Source organism: Corvus kubaryi, unplaced genomic scaffold, assembly GCF_017639235.1.
Source record: "Corvus kubaryi isolate FWS band 111438036 unplaced genomic scaffold, C.kubaryi_AGA036_p1.0 132, whole genome shotgun sequence".
Lineage (NCBI taxonomy): Eukaryota > Metazoa > Chordata > Aves > Passeriformes > Corvidae > Corvus > Corvus kubaryi.
In genome coordinates, this window is record NW_024580666.1 from 5,520,679 (window position 1) to 5,544,744 (window position 24,066).

General features: G+C 40.8%; 1 protein-coding gene across 35 annotated transcripts in view; it reads right to left on the reverse strand.

Annotated features, from left to right (window-relative positions):
* EPB41L3 (erythrocyte membrane protein band 4.1 like 3) overlaps positions 1-24,066 on the reverse strand; it is a 143,191-nt gene that overhangs the window by 48,670 nt on the left and 70,455 nt on the right. For 23 of the 35 annotated variants that reach the window (XM_042030790.1, XM_042031014.1, XM_042030966.1 and 20 more), the window contains 2 exons: positions 16,968-17,158; positions 12,044-12,241 (listed from right to left, as the gene is read on the reverse strand). In XM_042030790.1, coding sequence (XP_041886724.1) covers positions 12,044-12,097 — 54 coding nt within the window. In that variant the 5' untranslated portion in view covers positions 12,098-12,241; positions 16,968-17,158. Of the gene's footprint in view, positions 1-12,043; positions 12,242-16,967; positions 17,180-24,066 lie in introns of those variants that run through there. The other 12 variants (XM_042030835.1, XM_042030800.1, XM_042030711.1 and 9 more) reach the window with 1 other exon arrangement.

Consider the following 24,066-nt stretch of genomic DNA (forward strand, 5'->3'; position numbering starts at 1 on the left):
CCTTCTGACAACACAATTTCTCATTCTTTCCTCATGAACTACCCCATTTACACAAAAAATATGCCAAATCCCAGAAAAAACCCTAATACTTCTGCAAATGCTCACTACTTGCAAGCTAAAGTGACCAAGCCTCCAAGACCCCTTTTGTACTGAGAACCCCATTTTTGGGGGGGGGGGGTGGGGGTGGGATATTAACATCACATATATGTCATAGATCAATATGCATAGGCAAGTATGTAGATATATATACTTTAATGCACACAATATGTGCATACAAACAGATGTGAATTTCTAAGTGGATGCTCATTGTGGTTCCAAATATAGAGAAGCTTGTGGCCACATCATGTTGCTTCTCCATCTATAGAAAGTCCACCAGAGATTCTAAACTCACAGTCATTCTGGTAAGGAGCACATTTTTATCTGTGAATGAAATAATAATTAACATACTGTGACATTTCCCATGTTTTTCCCAAAAAGACTTGTAGCTGTTCAAGATACAAAGAGCTGAACTGAGAAATTCTAGGAGCTGATCATTGCACTTTAGGCCAGAAAATTTCCAAACACGGAGAGCATGTTTTTTGAACAAGTCTTGATCGAAGCCAAAAGAAAGAAACAGCATTTTTTTTTTTCCAAGGAAGTTAAATAGAAAAAGTAATTCTGAAGAAGTTTAACTTCATTTCACTTCTACACATTGGTAATTTGCATTTTCAAAGGATCTACTTTTTCACTGTTTATACTTCTCCACAGTTTCTCTCCACAGGGAAAAGAAGATGAAGCAGAAAGGTGACAGAAGAGGAAAAACCCCCTGAATTTCCTCAAATCTCTAATTTCTCAACCGAAGTCCCCATCAGGAAGCTAAGTGAGGAGAATCCAGAAAGAAAAACAGGATAGAGAATCTCTCCTGGAGTCTTAACTGGCAGAAAATCATCAAGTGTTCCTCTGGTTTACTGAAGTAAACCTCACATGCGTAATGTGTAAGATAAAAACATCTGTGAGCATAACATGACTTAACCACCAGAATTGAGGCCTCCAAATCCCCTGCCCCTGCTTCCTGAAAATGGCACTGGCAGTTCCAGAAGCATCAACAACAGTTAATGCATCTGCAAGTTCAGTGTGTTGAGAGTGATGTTCTAGGCATTCCACAAAACATTTTCAAGTCATTTCTGCTAGGGAACAAAACCTTTGCTGAAGTTAACAGTGCAACACTGAGCACCAGAGGTAAGTTACACAGTGACAAAGCAAACAACAAACGCCCTTCTCCCACACAGGCCAACAGAGAAAAGCTTAAAAATAAAAGAAATTCACTCATATTGTCCTTTTATTCCAAATATTTAGTTTCTTAGAGAAAAAATCTGCATACGCAAAGTATTATAAACCAATGGTTCGGGTTGGAAGGGACCTTAAGGATCTTCTACTGCCAACCCCACGGCCATGTGCAGGGACACCTTCCACTAGACCAAGTTGCTCAAAGTCCCCTCCAACCTGGCCTTGAACAATTCCAGGGATGAGGCATCCACAACTACTCAGGGAAATCAATGTCTTCAGCATCCTCATAGTAAAGAATTTCCTCCTAACACCCAATCTAATCAGTCCCTCTTTTAGTTTAAACAGTTTCCCTTTGTCCTATCACTATCTGCCTGTGTAAAAAGTCTCTTTCCTTCTTTTCTGTAAGCCCCTTTTAACTATTGGAAGGCCACAGTAAAGTTTCTCTGGAAACTTTTCCAGGCTGAACAACCCCAACTCTCTCAGTCCTGTCGTTACAGAAGAGGTGCTCCAGCCCTCTGAGAATCTTTGTCGCCCTCCCCTGGATGAGGAGGAGACATAAATGTTCAAAATAGAATCACTAATAATAAATGTTCATAAATGTATCCCTAGGATGGACAGAATGCTCTCATCCAGTGTGTAAGCAGTGCGCCAGCATGCGTAGGAGATATTGAACAAGACATTTCTGCCAGCCTTTCAGGATGCAAAAGGAAAAAAGACACACTCAAACAAAAGAAAACTTTCAAAGCGAAATACATTCATTTTTTGGTTCTCAAAAGTTTTCCATACTTCAGTGGAAACCGTATTTGGAAATGTCCCAAGTCAAAATTCCAGATACTATCTACTGAATAAAATATTTAGCCAGAAGTGGGGAGAACTAAGAATTAGGCAATTTCAGAAAGATTTTGCTGTATAAAAGCTATATTAAAAAGACTTTTTTTTCCATTATGAAGCAACAGAAATGCTTTTCCTGAAAGCTGCATATCAATATAAACTCTCCAACTGTTCTATTCCTTTATTAACTTTTTAATGTATGAACCTTCATAGAATGTCCCAGTAGGTGACTAATACAGACTAATAGTTTGAAATAAAACCTGCAGTAATATTTTGCATATCTATCTTATATGCTCTGCACATATAAATGGATGCCACATAAGGAAACTTAGAGTAGATGAGAAGGTATTTTAACACACAGTGATGATGATGATGACTGATCGCTTTCTTTTTTTCCCCCATTACAGTAGTACTATAATTCATTCTCTTATTGATATTTATTGTAATATACCATATTGAAATGTATTACCATTTCTGAAAATAACCTGTTCTGTCAAGTGCTAACCAAGCATTTAGATAAACAGATAAATACGCAACACTCCCGCGCTACACACCTGCAGAAAATGTCAATAACATTGTATAATATGACATAGTTTTTATCAGGGGCAACCTTCTTTAAAGCTGTTTGACCTTTCAATCCTAAACAGCCAGCACTAATCTAAAAAACCCAGAGGACTGCTAAATCCCAGTAAGAAGATTGGTGACCTAGTCCCGATTCTGGCATCAAACCAAATTAGGGTTTGTGCCTGCTACAACAGCAGCAGAGATCACACCAGCACTGGCACCACACAAGCTCTAAGCATACTGATGGGTGCTCTGCACAGTTTGCATCCTTGGGAAAATAGTGAGCACTCTGCTCATGGGAATGCAACCGTGCTGAGGGCACTTGAGAAAAAATAAACACTCTGGAGCATGTTTTTATATGTGGAAGTGTGAGAGCCATGTCTGCACGTGCACAATGGCTACAGAAATACCTGTCAAATGTGATGATTATCAAATGCATCCCAAGTGCATCAGCAGAATGCATGCTGTATAAACTGAGGTCTGCTAACTACTGTCCAATAAATGAATACAAAACCAGTGGACACGATTTCTCAATTAGAAGTTCTGTTCCCAGCACATTCATTAGCTTCACACATTTGCTAAATCGTGACATAAAATAATAAACCGTATTCCATTTCTGAAGGCTTTTCAACAGAGAAAGTAACCCCCCCTCACTCAGCTTCCTTGAGAGCACAGATTGTTTGGGCTTGGATTTTAGCTAGACGTGCAGCTGATCCATTGGCTTAATGCCTCCTGATTGCCCTACCACCTCCTGCAAGACACTCTGCAGTAACTCAGGCAGGTCTCCTGGGATTCAGCACAGCAGCTGAAGCTTTCCAGTGGCGGCTATAAATATTTTCTTTATTCTACCTATACTTGGACAAACTCAGCAAACACTCATCTCTCCTCATCTCATATGCTAACTAACTGTGCACAAGCCTAGTACCAACACAGCAAGGGGAACCAATCACTACCTGTAATATAAATAGTCCCTGGCACACATCAACAAAAAACAACCATAAACATTTTGTTTATTTTCAGCTGAAAAAAGCTCTACTGTCAACATAGTCCGATTTACAGAGTAATCTTGCCATATGAATTTAAAAGCCACAGAGCTCTCTCTGACCTACATTGCCAGCCTGGAGTGAAAAAAAAACAACGTACACTGCACAGAGAGATGCTCTCGAGGCAGGAGAGGGAACAGGATGATCAGGCTTTTAGATTTGGGGTACCTTAGATGGTATCACACCATCAATACTGGGGTTTTCAAGAAAACTAACATAGTCTGTTCTCAAGCTACTTCCAAGCTTTATCCACTTCAGATCAAAATCATTTCTGCCAGAGTGAGATAAATCATGAGAGACAGACCTTGCTGCCTATCAACACTTTGCTTTGCAAGCAGATATTTCACCACCCAGTCCTTCCTATGATATTTTGTTCACTGTATCAACAGACCAGGATAAGAAAACATAAAAGCAGCCCAGCGCTGCATGGGGCTCAGCTGGAAAAAAAAAAAAAAATCACCCATATGAGGCACTAAGGTTTTATATGGCAAGCATATTTAGAGGATGATAATAAAGTGAAGATTTACTTAGTTTGGGTCTGGAAATGGCAAGTCAGTGTTAACATAGGGACAGCACCTATAAATTGGAGCAACTAGCAACAGAGTTGATGATGAATTTAAGACAGCTCGGTTGGGTCTGGAACAAGTAGCAGGCACTACAGAAACAGGGCAGGAGACATGACAAAATACAGGGAGGCTTGGCAGGAGTGTGACTGGGCAGTGACATGAAAATCAGCAACTTTTGTGTTGGCTGGGCATGGGGTAGAGGGGGGAAATGTACAGCTTGTCCAGAAACAACAGAAGGCTTTAAAATCTGAGTGTCCATTTGGAAAAGGGAAAAGGCAAAGCCTTTCATCTACTCTTTGTGATTTATATACCAGCAGTCCTTAAAAAATACATGCAGAGGTTGGGTGCTGCCTGCACTAGGCACTCCAGTAAGAAGCTGGAAGCTCTCTGGGGCAAAGACCACCACAAGCAATAAGCCTGGAGAAGACAAACATGAAGGGACTGACACAGTCTCATTCTGGTGAAGCCATCAGCAAGAATGGTGACAAGGACAGGACTCCTGAAGCCAAAAGACCTCTATCTGTCTGGGGCAAAAGGCAGGTGGAAGATCATCCTCTCCTGGGCTCTTGCAAACAGATTAACCACCAATGAACCATGCAGTACCTCAGTTTGAGTGTTCATGACCAAACCCAGTTTTTTAAAAACTTTGCCAGATGGAGAACAAGCTCCTGTTGCCTGGCTTGTGTCCAACTGGTGCTCCAAGGGGAGGGAACCGGAGGCAATATTTCAGTAGGAAGTTTTCAGCTAACCATTTATTCCCAAAATTATGTAGTTTCAGAACAGCTGAAAGTATTTTTCAATGTAGGTGGACTCCTCACAATAGTTTTCAATGTTATGGCTGGCACCCCCAAGGTATCAAAATTATTATTTTTGTCTGATAAACTCAACATTTCACTGCACAGACCATTTTCAGAAACTATTAACAAAACGCAACAGATAAAGAAGACTAGATGTAGAAAATATAGATGTGGAGAGAAAGTCTACAAATTTTTATTTTTAGTTTCCTTTTTTTTTTTTTTTTTGTGTGTGTGTGTGTGTGTGTGTGTTTTAAGCTTCTGTCATTTGATTGTGACCATGTCCTGTGCTGTGCCAGGTGTAATTGAAGGCCCAACCTGCTGTTCACTCGGTACAACATCTAAAGGAGTGACTTCGTTTTAATTCTTGGTTCCTCGGTCAGTCTCTAAAATACTTGCATATTAACTGGAGAAAATATCTGTCTAATCATTTAGGTGTCTCCCTACCAAGGTTGTAAGAGATCTTCTCCCTGAATACCACACAGCCCAGAAGCTCCCAGCCACGAGAAGCTGTGGGGGACCTGAGCCTCCCCTGGTAAGGCAGAAATGCTCCAGCCCCGCTCCCTCAGCCTCGTGGCATTTCCAAAAGGCTTAGCTCAACCTGACTTGTTTCAATTTAGATTTCTTTAGCTTCAAGTGAAATAAGAATAATAATCATCATCACTAAAAGGGAGCCCAAACATTTTTATTTTTGTTTCAATTACCAAACTAAAGAAAAAAAACCTCTTTCTCTGCTCAGCCTCACAGTTGATTATTATATGCTGGGTAACATCGGTGCTGATTTCCAGAACATTGTGCTGCTTGAATTGGCAAGTATTTTAACTCATAGAAAGAGGCCTATGGTATTAGAAAAAAGCAAGTCAGAAGAACTGTATATTAACTTTATTCAGCTGAAGCATATTCAGGCAATACTCAGACTCCTACTGACATGTGTCAGGTAACATAGATCTTAAGTGAATCCCCTGGCTAATCCAAGTCAGCCCTAATTAGAGGGTCTGGGACAGAATACATGCTGTGCAACAGCAATGATGCCTCTCAACTCAGTCACTTTTACTGAAACATATCCTGGGGAAGGAACAAAACTCAAAACAAAGGTCTTCATATTAAATTAAGTGAAATGTAAGCAGTGAATAGTTCAAAAGGAAAAGACTTATTAAAAAAAGTCCCTCTTGCATTCAGTAATCAGTTTCACATGTAAAGCCATTTGCAAGAGACTGTGTGGAATTCATTAAACAATTAAAATGTGCAGGGGGTAACAGAAACTCTATCCTCCAGAATGCAGAATGCATCTTATTACAGAGGTTTCCTTCCTGACCTTAAGATCTATCTCAAAACGGATGAGAAATTTGATGTTATTAAACTCCCTGTGCAAAAACAGCTTGCAGGTCCACACATGGAAACTCCCAGGGAAGAGTCAGCTTGGACACAGTGTGGGGAGGGGGACCACGGGGCCATGCATTCCCCCACCATCATGCAGAAACACAGGAGGATCTTTCCTCCAGATGGAGTCTTGCAGGTCAGGAAAAGCAGCACAGGCAGCTACCACTCTCTTTCATTTCTAGCAGAGGTGGCAGTGCAGAAATAATTCCGCTTGTTCTCATTTCTTCTTCAAGCCTGTCCTAAGACAATCTTCAATGACTTATTTTTTAAGGAAGCATCCTCATATTCTCATGCTTTAACACAAAAATGAGAAATTCATGCAAAATGCAATACTTCAACTATTAGAGAACCCATTTATTTCATGTCCATGTTGTCTTCAAAAAGGAGTATTAGCCCATACTTGTTTAGGGCAGAAAGGGACCAGTTCACTCCAGCCTGCTTCCGTCCACGTTACAAATTCTGGTTTCAAATGTATGAAAAGAAAACTTCTTGCTATTTCAACTCAAGCTGCTCTGATGTCACCCGAGGATGCAGGGAAACCCATTGAGAAAGTGGGTCTCCCCACTTTCCTTCCTTTCTCCCTTCTTTCCTTCCTTTGGGAGGAAGTCATTTGTAATGAGGTTCATTTCCAAAGGTGTAGCAGTGACTACAGCACAGGACACCCAACCACTGCCCAGGTCCCAGTGGCAGCACGACTGAGAAAACTGGGGTTACAAAGCATCCTTACACAGTGTGTTTTAACCAGTCCCTTTCTACCTCAGCTGACCCCCACTCACCCAGAAGTGGGGTTAACAGTAATACTTTGTGAGATGTTGTTTCTCCATGTGCTGTGCAGCTTATCTGGGTCCTACCTCAACTTGCTCTGTTTGATGTAGGGCTGCAGAGATGCCACAGACAGGCTGCCGTGGAAACATTTGTTTTCATTAACTGGTGGCCTGCATGATAAGAAAGTCTGAGCGGTACAGGAATGATGAAAAAGTATAAATTACCAATGGGCTCAGACAGCCGAGCCTTTCAAAGTGAAATCTAATTATTTTACCATTTATTTAGACAGATTATGTTATAGCTTTCTGACCTCATGTTGTGAGTAACAGCATGTATATGTTTAGAGAGCAGAAACAAAGACAAATTCCAACTTGTTTTAGGAAGACAGTTTAAATTAGGCTATGTGTAATGGACAGCATGACAGCTTGCTTCACTTGCATCTTTTAATTAAAATGCAGTGCTCTAGATAACAGAAAATTGAGATGGGGTAGAGATGGACAAGAGGGGAAATAAATCCTAGAAAAAACATAATTGTACTATAGCATTTGAAAACTCCTACTTAAAGCTGAAGAAACCCAGAAATAAGTTATTTTTGCTTGTTTTCTCGAATCTTAGGAAAAACTTGAACTAATGTGCTCATTGTCTTTTTTAATGTTATCTGAAATTAATTTTCAGTCTTGGATCTTGCTTTCTCTTTGGTTCTCCAAACCAACAAATGCAAAGCATAGGTCTAGCTTGCTTAAAAGAGAAATCTTCAGCTACCGCTTTGGAGTGCAGTTTTGGCCACAGCCCTGGCCTTGGACGCTTTGACAATCAACATCTCTGAGCCTAATGCTGGCTGGGAAAGCACAATGAACAACCCAAGGAGAGCCACTGCCAGCAGGGGCAGACATCTAGGTGTAAACCACTTCCCTGCATCCCTCTGAACAGACTGCATCCACTCCGGTGATCCAGGGCCCCTCAGAAGCCTCCAGATTCTTCATGACCTGGGAGAGACATGCAGCTGCCCTGAGGCTGTTTTTCTTGGCAGAATACTGGGGACAATGTCAGTGTACAAATACCTCTTCTCCAAAAGCCACCAGCTTTCCCTGGAGAGGGGAAGATCCATTAGGTGGCCATCCCAACTGGGAAAGGAAACCCCCCCTCTGAAATAAGGCTGCCACTACCATCTGCAGGCTTCTGGTCAAGAGCAGCATTGGGGGTACAGATGGTAACACTGGTGGTTTATGGTTTTGGAGGAGGATGAATGAACAGGTTGGGTTACCTACTTAGCCTGGCTTTGGCTTGTAATGTCTTACTGCATGAAAGACTTTCTGGGTCAGACAGATAGAGCACACAGGCAGTAACACTGCAGGGCCTCAAGGGAAAGCTTTTACCTGGAATTTGCTTAAGATCCTTTCACTGAATGGAGACTACATTAGATGACCCACTGTTAACCTCAGCTTTGAAGTTAGCTCCATTACATTTTCCCTCATACATCTCATACAACATGAAAAAGCCCCAGTGTCACAAATGCAAAGCACTGAACATGAGACTGAAAGATATAGCAGAAGACAGTGAAGATGCTCAGCATTAAATATGGAATACGAAAGAGTGGCTTCTGAAACAAAGGATAGCAAGGGCATAAATGGATTAACCAAACTTGCCTCAGAGGTGTCTCAATCTGTGAGTACGTGCCACGTCGCCTGCCAGGTCATTAACGGGATGAACACATAATTGATAAGCTGCAGGTTGCGCTCTACTGGAGAGCAATAAGCTCCTTTAAATTACATTAATATTTAACATATATAAAAAGCATTTGTCATTTGCAAAGCACTTTATAGAGTAACTGATGGATTCTATAATGATCCCCAACTCCCAGACTAGGGAATGAAATTCTGGAGAGATAAATACCTGGCCTGCATCCAAATCAAGATTAACTGACAGAGCTATTGCTCTAGCTCAAATTAGGTTTCTCAGTTTCTGGTCCTTCTAGATTACATTGCTTTGTAGCCTTCAGTAGGTAGAAGCATGATACACATGGACCTGAAAGACAGGAGCTGACAACACAGGATGACATTTCTGACTCACATGTAACAACTGTCACATCCCACGCTGGGTCACTGTCCACTCTGAAAGATGCAGTTATGTGGGTTGAACACAAGGAATGGAAATATTAAATATTTGATTGCCATGTTGTCTGTCCCTCTCCCTTTTCTTTTAAAGAATTAATACTGGGGAATTTACTGGCCTCCATAATATGCTAGGTGCCTCAGTATACTTTCTATTTTATATGTATATAAAAAAGAACTGAGATTAGCTCACTTGTTTACAGCATAGTGTTAATAAGGCCAAGGTGGTGGGTTCAATCCCTGTATTGGCCATTCACTTAAGAGCTGGACTTAATGGTCGCTGTGGGTCCCTTCCAACTCAGAATATTCTGTGATTCTGTGAAAACTGAATGACTTTGTGTGCTGCTGACAGAGAAGAATGAATATATATATTTGTGTACATATATATGTATGTATGTATCTATATTTTCCCCTATTTAAATTGGTATAGTGAGTTCACTTGAATGTGATCCTTAAAATATGATAGCATTCTTCTGAAATGTGATAGATTGTTTCTCATGCCGCAGCACTAGATTTCTGTGAAACCAACACAGAACTTTGTTATTCCCCAAAAATTTCTGTAGAACTTCACCTTCAGCCTCCTACATGATTTCCTGAGATGTCTCCTGACACAGACCCTCATTTTCCCTGCCCTTGTAACTCCCTTTGTGCATACTTTTTACTCCTTGGGAGAAAAAGCATAGTGAAAGTCGCATCATTTCTCTTGGCTGGACTCAGCACCCTTTTGCTGTAGCTAAACTTTACACACACAGGGAGTGGACTCCCTTGGGATCTACCAAGAGTTCCCATGGGCTGGAGTGGGCTGTGCCAGAGAGGTACCTGCAGCTGTATCATCAATACATACAAAAACACTGATACAACCACCTAGGAAGGATGCAAAGTCTGAATCACACTGTTTAAAGTATGTAAATTTATGCGTCACTCCAGCTGCACTTCTTCCCTGAAATATTTGTTCCTCCTAACCAACTTTGTTTCAATGCACCCCACGGTCTGCTCATCATCATAGCCTTACAGCTTTTTCATTTGAAAATTCACTCTTTTAGGAGCTCTATTCTCATCAATATTACATTCTGCCTGGGAAGCCTGATCATCTTAGAAGCAGATAAAATGATTACTGATGACAGTCAATACAACTTGAAAATATTTCAGCAATGTAAATAGAAAAAATGCATACAAAACTTATATTGGACATTATTCAAGAGCTATTCAGAACTTGCAAAGCATAGAAATCTGACAAGCAATAAAACATGATGGCTTCCATATGCCAGCATTTTGACACTTCAAAAGAACTCAAGTTTAGTGAAAGAGTGAAACTTCCTATAAAAAGTATTATTCAAAGCATTTATTTGCATAAGTGGACATCTAACATAACAATTCTCCCTTTCTGCTCCATCTTAGATTCTGATAAAGCTCAGCCTGCTAGACAAGATTTCCATAGAAATCTTATTTGGTGAGATTCACATGATTGTATTCCAAAAAGTGACTCACGTTTTACAAGCAAGCATCAAAAGTTGAAATGAGTTGACTCTTTCCATCAAAGCCAGTATGAGTCATTCCTCCAGCTTAATGGCTCCCACACTATCCCTGAGTGACAAAACTGAGACTACAGGTCAAGAAATGACCATTTAATAGTCACAAAGGATGTGTCCAGAGAGATAGTGCTAGACTGAAGGAAACAACATGGGACTTGACCAGTGAAATTAAAAGATACTCAACAACATGGACTGCTAAGTTGCTGTAAGAGTAGTAAAATACCAGCTTCTGTTCCCAGTTCATTCCAGGCATAGCAAAATTTGACCCAAACTGTAATGCCAGGGTTGAATAAAAATCAATATGGTTTTTGCTCACCTGCCACTCTCCAAAGCACTTAAAATGAGAGCAGCTGAAGGACAAATGGGCTGAATGCTACATGATTGTAAAGATGCCATGATTGGGTCCCAGTCAGGTACTCCTTTTCTCCATCCTCTCTCCTTCTCCATGCTCCTGCAGATTTCCCTTTCAAGCCTGAAGACTATTTAAGCTCTGCATTTATATACCCCTGTTCTCCCCAGGTGGCTTTCCTTCTCCATGGCAACCCACAGTTACCCAAAGGATGGTTGGCCTAGTCAGGCCCTCCAACACACATCCTTCCTCTGCTTGGCCAGGCTCAGCCTTGTCTTGTGTGCGTGACTTTCTGACCTTTTCTTACAGAAAAATCACAGCATCTTTCTACCAGTAACATTCAGACACAGTTATGATTCACAGACATCATGGAAAAGCACACAAAACTCTCCATTCTCACTGCTATTTGTGCCTGACATTTCCCCCGCTTACCCAGGGTGTCTCTCATGCCCGCACTAATCTCACAAGTCAGAATTACTGTATGGACAATGACTCAATGAAGTCTCAACTCAGTAAAATACCAAGGAAATGAAAAACCCAGTGGGATCAAAATCCTTCTTTGTTTATGGGCTTTGTTGTCTATACTTTGTTTTCTGATGTGGCATATATCAACAGAAAATTAATCCAGAGTCTCTGGTTGTTTCAGGGAGTGCTCAGAATCCCTCACCTAGCTAGAATCTGTGCACCATCTTCGAAAGCCTCCAGAGAAAACAATGAAACTATCTCTGTGCTTGGCAGTGGTGAAATATCAGGCCATTCATCCTTTTCCTTACATTAGAAATATAATTTTCACCATTTACCTCCTGAAAGGATGAAAAAAAGGATGAAAAAAAGCCTTTTACCTCTACTTCACACGCATATTCCGATCCATCCAGGAGCGTCACTTTGCATTGCATATTTTTTGGTTTCTTGGCGATCTTTAGAGGAGACTTGGAAAGTTTGCTAGATGAAGATTTTTGAGAGAGCTTGTCGTCCTCTAGCTGCTGATATTCCAGCTGTTTTGCACTAGCAGCAGCAAACTCCTCTTCTTTCTCTGTGGCCTATAAAGAAAAAGAAAGATACTTTTTGAAGTAAGATAAACCAATCATGCCCTGCAGTTCACTGTGCTTGCGGCACCCAAGCATTTAAGTGAGCCTTTTTTGCGGCTTGGACAAGAAAATCCCTGATGCAGGACAGAGAGTCTTTACTGAAAAGATTTCCCATATTTCTCCCAGCCCTGCCTTCTCCCTCCAAAATGTACAGAATACCCAAGAAGGAGGGGCATTCATGAAAATATTTTAAGACCTTTACTTTTTCCATAGGTACAAAATCCCACTTGGACTTCCTGTATTTTTTTTTTTTGGTGTTTTGGAAATTCTGAGTAATCAGTAAACATTGTTGATGAACAGATACTCCTATGGTTTCTTGATATTACTTTGAAATCCCGTACCTGTTAAATCATACAATGTTACCATGGTGTCATACGGAATAAAAAAACACCATCAGGTTTGCACTAATTTTGCTGTCAGTGAGGAAACAGCCCCTGAATGAGGTCATGGATCCCCCCTGAACAGTGTGAATTCATAAGGGGATGCTGACGTGCCTGAGAGAGAAAGACTCCCCAACAACCCAAGCAAAGGGTTAAGAAAACAGGACAGAAGTGAGGGGCCAAACAACTTTAATGTGCAGCTGGCAGCCTAAATGGACAGTAAGTACAGGTTGAGAGGATGAATTTTGCTCTCTGCTGATGTCCCTCAAGATGGAGAGAAGTAGGCAGGTATGGCAGGGAAGAGGGGCAAGAAGTAACAACCATGGCTGCTTTTACTTGGGTTTATCTGAGGGTCAGGCCATTTGAAGTTACCGTGATGCAGCACAGCCCACAGTCCTCTCCACAGCACTAGATGAAAGCCAGAACAGTTCTACAGCATTTCACCCTTCCTAGCAACAGCACTATGCTGCAGTCATTACCCTTCTCATCAGTTATATCCGTGACAGACTCCAAACCAAACCTCAACAGGAGTGCAGTAATACCTCAGCTAAAGCTTAAATGAAATAAAAACATCTTTCTGTTATCTCACTACAAGGCAAAAAAACCCCAACCTGCTCTGGCTCTGAATTATTTCAGTGTAATAAGCAACAAGCATTAGTGGAAAAATATTGTAAATTAATCCTTCAAGTCTGTTTCCATTTATTGTATATAATAAACCTTTGTGAAAATGAAGCAAATCCATCCAAAGGCTTTAAGCTGCTTTGAGACCAGAACAATGTTGCATCATATAACCTGAAACAACAGTGTACTAAATCACGGGGTACTGTCCCTGAGTGATTTCATAAAAACAAGCTTTAAGTTTCCCCTCTGCCTTCCAGTGAATGGGGGGAAGGACAATTTGGAGCTGGCTGTGATACCTACAGTGTCAGCTCCCACCAAAGCCCCAGCAAATTACTAAGAGGTGAGGCAAGACCCCACAGTCCTCCTTTCCCTGCAAGGAGGGCACAGCAATGGCCTCCTGGGCTTCCCTGGATGGGGAAACTGCAAGAAAGTGGGGCTTAAAAGATAAAAAAACAAGGGCTGCTTTCAAAATCTATTGCATCTTCCAGGCCATGAGTGCTCTTCCTCAGGAGCAGCCCAGCACCAGCCGTCTCTTCCCCTACCTAGCTCCAGCACAAGAGGAATTTCTCCTTCCAGCAGCTGGACACCAGCTCTGTGCCTGGATGTCAAGGTCCTTGCATACCTTGAAAACTGGCAGGAGATGAAGGCACAGTGTATGTAAGTGGATCAGCTGTTTGCTGAGCATTTAACACAGCAGCTGTGATGAGGAGGGACAGTCCCCCTGGGCTCACAGCAAGGCTGGAGGCCAGCTACCCTTCTACCACACCTGCAGCCAGCTGGCAAGTGGTCCAGCCTCGTGCAATGAGAAATAAACAAAACTGAAGATGCCTCCTGCTTGGGCCTCTGTGCAGAGCTGCACTGCTGCTGGTGGGCAGAGGGGCTCTGATGACTTCTATACGTTTTGTCAAAAGAAATCTGCCAGGAAAGGTGCATGTGCACATATGTGGGTAAAAAAACGGGGAAAAAATGCACTGCCTTACCCAGCGGCTCATTACATTTCTCATGTGAGAGTGAGCACTCTGCTTCAACAAAAAACAACCAACAAAATACCCCAGCATGGAACTAATCTCTTTCAAGAAAACAGAAAAGCTGCTTGAGAAAAAAATCCACAAGGACACCCATCATCCATTTAAACCTTAGAACCATACTGAGCCTACAAGCAATTTCTGTGAATCTCAATGGACTAGTCATTATTTTCCTTCATAAAGACACTCAGTATCTTAAGACTACAGCAGAGGTTTGCTTATTTATAAACATTAAAAAATATTACTGAGGTTATTTTGTTTGTTAAGGTTCCCATCTATATTAAGATCAGGGGAATGTGTCTAGGTTAAAATCATACAAAAGGTTTTCCTCTCATTTGTCTGGCGAATAAAGCATGCCAAGAGCCATTAGAGAAGATTCCCCCAAACTATGCTGATATGTTCAGGCATTGAGGTACTTTCAGACTGTATTAAGTCTCTCCTTCCTAAAGAAACTTGACATCCTGGAATCTAGGTAAAAACAAATGGCCAGTGAAAGACCCATGTACAGAGTGAATTATTTTGTTCTCTGCTAGCATAGCTTCATTTTCTCCTAAATTCTTCTCCAAGATATGTCTGCACTGTATTATTTGTAGTTTCTGTACTCTCTTTTTGCTCTATTTTCTAAGTGCCGTGGACTAAATTCTAATGCAGCAGAAGTTGCTTCAGGGTTTGCGTTTTTTGAGCATAATCTCTCTCATGTATGACAGAGTACATTCAAGCCCTTCTGAAGCTGGGCCCCCTCTCAAAGGAAGCCTCTGGAGTAATGGGATTCAGCAATAATGATCTTGGATACTTTTCAGCTTCTCACTGAAGTGATACAAAGTGATATAGCCACATTTGTAAAACACATTAATCCCATCTACTTATGGTAGTTTCTCAGAAACATTGGTGCCCAACCTTGTGTGATGCCGCCTTCTCTTTTTCAAAGAGACAGGAAGGCAGGCAGAAAGTAAGGCTGCCTTATTACACCTGAAAGGAAGGACTCATTTCTACAATACCTGTTAATCTCAATATGAACAAGTTCACCTACATTAAAATGTTGGGGGGTTTTATGTGCATAAGATGACAAAGAAAAGTCACTGTCATGGATTGGTAACTTAAATCTTCCTTCCCAAGGTTCTCTCATATGAGCAAGAGCAAAAATCAACTTCCTCACTGCAATTACAGGCAGCAAGAGAGAGAATGAGCTCCTTCAGTTTTTGGCTTTTTAATGACACCGTTGCAAACAGCTTTGTCTCTTAGTGCCGCATTTAATGTTCCTTTCCTGAGCTACAGACACTTAAGCCACTCTGAAATACGCTGGGCCTATCCGTGCAGCTGGATTTGGCAGTCTGCTTACAGCACGGACCTTTGGATTCAGCCTGGTAATCTCGGCAGGAAGGTGTCACGGATCCCTTTCACTAACCCAGTTCTTCTATCCTGCCTTCCACAGAAACCAGCTCACCGGTGATCTCTGGGAAAGAAAGGGATCACGCAGCACATGAGAGCACCTCACACCTCTAAACACATGTGGACAGGCTTGGTGTCTAAACTGGGGGTTTTTGTGTGTGTGTGGTTATTTTAGGGTTGGGTTTCTTTTGTGGTTTGGGGTTTTTTTTGTTGCTGTTTATTTGTTTTACTTTTTAACATGAAAAGAAACTTGAAGTGGAAAGATTACTGAAGATGTCTGGAAAATCTCTATAAATACTAATACTTATGCCTAAAACTGATAGAATTACCCTTTTAATTAATGACCAGTTTATTCAACACCTCTTCTCTTTTGGACAAGCAGCCTTGCTTCTTTTCCCCAAACTAATTACAGGAAATTTCTGATCTATTTGAGAGATCAGAATTGTTTCACCAGTACTTCCTACTCCAACCAGGTAAAACAACAGGAGCCTGCTTCAAACAGCCAGAATTTATTAAATGATGGAGGAGAGGAGGAGCTAGGCTGGCTTATTCCACTCTCCAAAGGTAAATGTGATCAGATGAGGGTCATAACCTCACAGAGCTAAGGGAAGTGATTTGCAGGTACCTCATTAATTGTGTGTCATTTACCCATGAAGAACAATTCCTGTTAATCCTATTGACTGGAAATTATTAACGGAAAGAAGAAAGCAGCTTCCGCAAATTTAATAAGTGCAACAATGAACTAAATGGAAAAGCATGCAATAGCTCTTCTGAAACCTATTACATGAATAGCTCAAGTAATTATAATGCAGTCATTTCAGAACCACGAGAAACTTAAGGGACCACAGATTCTTCACGGCTCACACATCAGACAAGCAAGCATGAAATCAGTGTTCAGCAGGTGTCAAAAGAAATGAACTCTGAAAACATTTTCAGCTTCATAAAAACTGACACTGTTTGCTGTCTAATGCAAACGCAAGGTCGAAGATGTTTCCTGCTTAGTTAATGAGACTGCCCTCCTGTTTAAGCACTGGGGGCAGAAATACCTGCCATGAATTTAAAAACATTCTGCGCAAGAACTGTTTTTCTTTAAACGCCAAAGACCAACCAGCCCAGATCTACAGCATCCCACTGAACACCCTTCCATGCATATCCAAATATGAATCTCCACTCCTAACGTGCCAGGCTCATTATTTCCCAGGAGCAGTAGGTGGGTACACAGCCAGTGGCGTGCAGCGAGCGTGTGTGCTTGGGCTCCCTTACCTGCTCCTTCCTCACTGGCGTGCTGTGCGCTGCCACAGCCGAGAACTGCTCGAGCGCGGTTTGATGTTCTTCACTAGGCTGCTGCTGCGGCTGCTGCTGGTCCTGTGGCTGGGTCTCCGCCGCCCCTTCCTGAGCAGGGCTCTCCTCCTGATCCTGCTCTTTATCCTTGGACTCAGAGTCTGATCCCGATTCTGTAGTCATGGTTGATTATTCTGTAAAAGAGGGTGAGCAGACCTACTGAGTACAATCTCATAGCTGGGAATTTGTAAGGTAGGCATACAAAATGAAGAAAGATCAGAAAGTTTTAGTCTTAATATCCTCAGACTTTAAAACTTACGTATCTATCACACTGTCGCAACCAGGATCCCTAGGAAAGCTTCCCTCATGCAAAAGACCAGGTCTAAATGCATCCATACTCTCAAAAAACACGTTGCCAAAAAATCTTTTTCTACATAGTAATACACAGTCATAGGACTTATGTTCAAGTTAAATACAGATTACGTAGTTCATAATTCATAAAAGGAGAGTAACACATTGGGCCTTAAATCTAACAAAACCCAGTGGAGTTTGGGTTTCTAAACCATGTGGAAACTTGAAACATTAAATCTTTTGTTCTTTACTTTGAAGTCAACAGGGCTTGAGCTCCTCAGCACCTGCACTCCCTTTTGGAAATGTACTCAAGTACTTTTGATGCTTTTAAGCAATATATTAATAGTTGAACTAGATGATGTTAGAGGTCTTTTCCAACCAAAATGATTATATGATTCTATACATACAAGAAACTCTGAAATAGGTCCACCAAAAACAGTGCAAACATACAATTGTCCTTAAACCCAGTTCTGTCCTTCCCACTTGAATTTATCTGCACTTCTGTCATTTCTTTCTAAGTGCTAGAGCATCCAAAAGAAAACATAAAGACTTCCATTAAGTCATTCTAAGTGTTAGATTTAAAATGAAGGGAATACAACTTTCCTTAAATGTGAAAAGTCGGTTTGTACTTTGTCCAGTACTAAATCAAAATGCAAATATTAGCAATATTAATTCAAAGTTTTAACTAGTTCAATTAAATAGTTTTGTTGCAAATATGTGGCTGGCACCCAATTCTCAAACTAAATATAAGCAAACCCCAACTTTAAAAAATTACTGTGATTTTGTATCAAAACAAGGATTTGAAAAAGCAGACTCTACGTCAGTTCAGCAAAGGGAGCGTGCTTTTTATGTTTGTTACTCATATGTTCTCAGACCTCACAAACTTATTCTTGAATATTTTGCTACTAAGCAACTTGAAGGCAAACCAGTCTGCTGCAATCTATTTCTGTTAGTCATCAGGACATGACTTCTTTAACCTGGTAACCATGGCTACTGTGTAATTATAGGTGATTCCACAAAACATACATCTGCTAATTCATCTGCTAAGAAGTCACTATGAACTCCTAGCGTACACTACACTGTTTACTAGTTTATTAGAGAACATAAGTACAAACCTTTCTTTCCTTTTTTTTTTCCACTTAAATGTTTGATAAGCTAAATTGCTTGACATAAAATGTTTTAAACGAGGCCAATTACTATTTTCAAACTCACTCGTGTACTCTGCGCTTTCAAGGCTAAACTCTCCAGTGAATACATGTCTCTGCAGAGCAAAGCAAGTCACAGCACTCAGCCTGTGCTCAGCTCCTGCACTGCATGTGAGGTGCATGAGGGGGTGCATGTTCCCACCTCCTGCCAGCCAAAATAGCACGAGAGAGAAGCAGAACTAGAAAGCATACATGGCAGAATTATGCTTCAGGCCACATTTTCAAGGTACTAACATGTGACACACTTGTTTAGAAACACATCATAAATTTCTACACTCAAACTGGCACAACTGTATAAAAAATATCTTTTGAAATGTGTTTTTTAACAAATTGTCTTTAGCATCTACAAGAAGTAATAATTAACTTGGGTCTAAAAATGTGACAGTCAGAAAGGTGTTCATTTAATCAAACTTCAACTGTCCATATCTGAGATGGTCACTTTATATGTGGAGCAGAAAAACAGACGTTTTTCTGAAAAACAGAGAGGGATTCATCTGACCTATTTTAAATTCCTGCTTTAAGCTGAGATAAATCACATACTAGAGTGACTTCAACTTGCTATGAAGGAAGCCTAAACAAGTTCCTTCAATGTAGATCACACAGACCCATCCTCCACGTTCAATTCTCCTAAGCCATTCTTTTTTGTATGCTTTAAACATTAAATTGCACAACAATGTTAATCTCTCAGTTTTGCTTTACCCATCTGTCAAATCAACATGGAATAAACTATTCTTCATCTGACACTCATTATATTTGCCTTGCTTTAAAAGCACCCAAGTTGCCATGAATGTCTCAAGTTTACCCCTCCCCCCCACCATGTCTTGTACAAGTGTATGAAGACATGAAATGCAAATTAATCAAATAATTATTTCAATAAACTCAAACTATGTAATCAATTTTCTTTTCCAGAAACTATGAATTAGGAAGTTACCAAAACCTAACTTACAGCTACAAAAATCATTGCTCAAACAATACCAAAGAGCACCTATGACCAATACAATGAGTAATGCATGTAGTAAGTTGCAGTACTTTTTTTCCCCCCTCTTGATACTACTTAGAGCAGTGTAAATAAAAAGTAAAAAGTAACTGTCATTCTTGCTGTTTAGAAAGAGGTATTATTATTCTCTGTAGGATCAGATTGCCACTCATACCTAAGCAAAAGCCTGTCTTCCTTCAGCTGCCATCACCATGACTCTGAAAGTTCATTTTTGCACCCTGTGTAGCTTCTTTCCTAATGCACATTTGTATCCTGGCTGTTTGCAAGCATGGAAACAGCCATTTAAATTAGCCCCATAAACCACAACTTCGTGTAGCATGAGATGTAAACAAGTTTAACTTTTCCTGTCAGCTATAATTTTGAATCTCAGGGAACAACAAATGTGGTTCTTGTATTCTTCTGGGACATTCCTGCATGAAGCATAGCCTTACAGTACTGAGTTACTCTCTAGGACTGGCTTTCTCTCCAGTTCCAGGAGTTCTTGCTGGCTTTAAGAGCGCTTTATTAGAAAACTTTGCGTGCTTTATCAAATCTTTCAGTGTAAGAGATTCCCTGGATACAATATTACCATCATTAGTCAGATAGCAGATGGATTTAATTAACACAAGGTTGCCCATTTCCAAATGTCTTTATTTCCCCATGCATGTAACACATTTAGTAACAAATACCAAGAACAAAACACTAGTCTTCTCACACTGCTATCTTACAGGTGTAAATAGAAGCAAAGCAAGCACATTGCAAATCCAATTTCTTACAAACTCCTCAGATGACAGTGTTGCTAAGATTTATCTCCTTCCATCTAGTGTGGGTTGAAAAGACCTAAATTACAAGGCAGAAAACAACACTCCTCTCTCAGTGCAAACCAGTAAGTTGTCTTGCCTTCCTCAGCAAACAGCTGCTCATCCACATGAACTCTGACAGCATTTCACTTGTTACAAGTAGCACAACAATCCTCCTAGGAAGAGGAAATTTCACTTATTGAAAGAAATAACAGTAATCTTAAGAAATTTAACAACATAAATATTACTCTACCTCTGTTTTCTTGAGGCAAACCTGACAGAACAGCTAGTAGTGCCTAAACATTTATTAAACACGCAGCTGGCTGAGAATTTCTTATTCTTATTTGATTATTTACTATAACTGGCTATGTACCAAAACCATGACTTCTAATGTGAATTTCAGTACAGGAAGAAAGAAATCACTCAAGTTTCTTAAACTTTTTCTGTTGCCAGCACAGCCTCTGTATCAAATTCCCCTTTCCAACAAATAGAAAACAAACCAATGAAGAGAAACTGGGAGCACTACCTTACACAAATGAGGTAATACTATGCAAGCCAGATGTGCTCTTGGATAGCTACACTTTGGCTTACAAGCCAGTATTCAAAGATTCCAAAAGATTAGCAGAGTCCAAACTTGACACAGATGCTGCTAATACTGGATAGTCTGAGGCAAAAGTACATTTGCTTGCAGACTGAAAATCAGAATGAAAATTAAGTCTTTGGATTAAAGGGAGGGGTGGGGTTGGGGGGGGGGGGGAAGCCCCAAACTAGCTTATTTTAATCTACTACTAAAAACTTAAAAAAACTTAAGTTAAAAATGTATGTACGTTTTAAAAGGTCAGTGTGTTAGTGATGCTGATGAACACGTAAGGGCATATAAATATTAATATACTGTCAAAGTATTAAAACACAACTTCAAAAAACCAACAACATGGCATTTTATAATAATTTTTATTAGACCAAATCACAGAAAATAAATCTTTTCATACCCTTACACTACACAAAGACATTACATAAGGATTACAAAACCTGCAAACCACTTTCACAAAACCCCTACATCCTAAAACCTTACACCACACCTAGACCTTGTTCCCTTCAGCTACCAATCTGTCACAGATTGGGAGACTCCCAGTCCCATTATCAATTGGTCGTTATAGACTTAGAGCACATAATTCCCTTTTCTCCATAAGGGAACCCAAACCATGTTGTCCTCTGTGTCACCTGGTCCCCTGCAGCAAGTGACAGTGCCAATCTACTGTATAAATTCATGCATTCAAAAACTTACTTGACACTCTACCTCCCGTTTTCAGAGCACAAACCTTCTGGGTTGCATCCACAGAGCAACAAAATTCACAGCTAATTAACAGCAGAGCCCACAGTTTAATTAATGCCGCAGTCATTAATAAATGTTTATTTATATATAAATACATGCTACTGAAAATATCTGCTATATTAAGCAAACAGAAGTCACATTAGACAAGAAATCGCGAATTAATTCTGAATAAATTGTGATGTAATAAGAAAACAAAATTGAACCAAGTATAATTAAATGAGCTACACATATCCACTAACTATTTCCTGCAATGCATGGATTAATGATTTACATTTAAATGCTTCTTTGATCTAATTAATTCTCTTTGTGGAAAGTTCTCCTTTAATTACAGTAATTCTTGAAGATTGTTATAAATCTTTGCAAAGGTCCAAATTTGGAAGTTATGTAACAAAATAATGATTCCATACTTCAAAAATAATGTTCTGCATAATGAGAGACATATTTATCCAATAACGATGAGATGCTGATGAGAAGAGCATATGGAGAACAATATTGCTGCAATGAGCAGTGACAGAAATGCCAATATATGTTTCAAGAAAAGAATACACACCAGAACGCCGACTTCTAAGCTTGAAATATAAACTGTTTTCATCAAACTGCCTGAATCTCAGCTCACTTCATTCCAGTTGGGTTCCTTTTTAGGAAAATGATTATTTTCTGTTGATCCTCTTTAATGTGGGTGAGTTTCACCCTGACAAGCAGGAGGCACCCAAGCCACAAACGCCTGGCAGAGGGTCCCCAAGAGTTAAAACCAGCTCTTTCTTGACCCATCACCAGGGCCAGCATCAGCTGGAAGCCTCACAGTGGAGGCACCTCCCTGGCATTACAGTTACTTCAGTGGATATTGACAAGCCGAGTGACTGCAGAGATGTGTCCTGAATGGATGTGGGTGGGAATGACCCCAAAATGGGCCACTGGATGCCCTCTCCCAACCTCACGCTCCTGTTACCTTTCTCATGCCAGAACTTTGGGGGCCTGGGGGCTCAGCTGGGAGGGCTGGACCTCCCCAGGATGGGGAGGGGGAAGCAGCAGCCCTCCTTTGGGCAGTGATGGGTGACAGGGCCACGAGGCTCCAGCCCAGCAAGTGCAACCCTTATACTTCAATGCACAAACACACTGGCTGTGCTGAGAGTTCACCGTGGCATCCTAAATGTACACATATAAGCACAAACCCGTTAGAGTCAGCACATTAAAAAACAAAAAAAAACATGAAAAGAAGGTCAAAAAAGTAAGAAGAGACAAGAGGAAAATCAGTGGAGAAAGGTGCTAAACATCCAGATGAGCTGCCATCGTGCCAGCAGAGTGTGCTCCAGGTTAAATGACTTAACAGATGTGGTGGCACAGGACACAGGCCCAAGCACAGATGCAGGAGGGAGACTGCAGGGGGGGCAGGGAGGTGTCAATCAGCAACAATAAAAAAAAGCTGCTTGGAGGTGTTGCAAGACATAGCATAAGTTAAAATATTTGTTCGGCCTTCTAGGACGGTGGATGATACAGATTTCTTTAAAGTTTCTTGATGAAGACGAAAACCAGAGGCAACATAATGTACTCTGGAGGAGATGGAGGAGTCACCTTAAAACCACCAGACACACCTTTCAAAGGGGACAAAAAGGGGACTGCAGACATGAGTTACCTGTCAGGACCCAAAGCTCCCTCATCCCAGGCACACACGTATCCCTTGGCAGCACCACCACAAAATGAAAATGCAGCTGGAGTGTTTCTGGAGAAACTTCACCTAGCAAGCCTGGGGACAGAAACTGTCAGAAGCTTTGAAAGGGCCTGGGAAGGGGAGGAATATATCAAAAAGGAATTGTACACCAAAGCAGAACCAGAGACACATGACTCAGGGATGAGCATAAAAGGAGAAATGAAGACCAGGATGCAAAGTGACTTAGAATTAACCAAGAGATGTGGCAAATAATAAGCAGAGAGTCTATAAATACATTAGAAGGAAAACCAGGCCTGTTACAAAACATGAGAAAGGCTGAATTCATTTCCCAGCAGCTAGCTGGGACTAGATAATGGGGGCATATTTCACTTGACACACAGGATGTGCAAGTGCAGGTTGGATGGAGTAAGGGAAGAACAGAGAAAACGCATCAGTCAGTCAAGTGGTTTCAAGTCAGCAGGAGCCACTGGAAATGTCCCTACAGTGCTTGGGGAACCACCATCAATAATTTTTAAGCCATTAACCACTGTTATGCAGATGCCAGAGATGCCAGGCAAGGTCTAAAAGAAAAGAATAGACCAAACACAGCACCCAGTCTTACAAGGGAAAGCTGGAACAGAAAAGCCAGAGCACTTCTAATATCAAAGTTACTGGAGCACACTGCTAAAGGATTTCTAATCCTGTAAAAATAATGAGATAAGGAACAAAACACAACAAATGGCCAACATGAATGTATCAAAAAGTCAT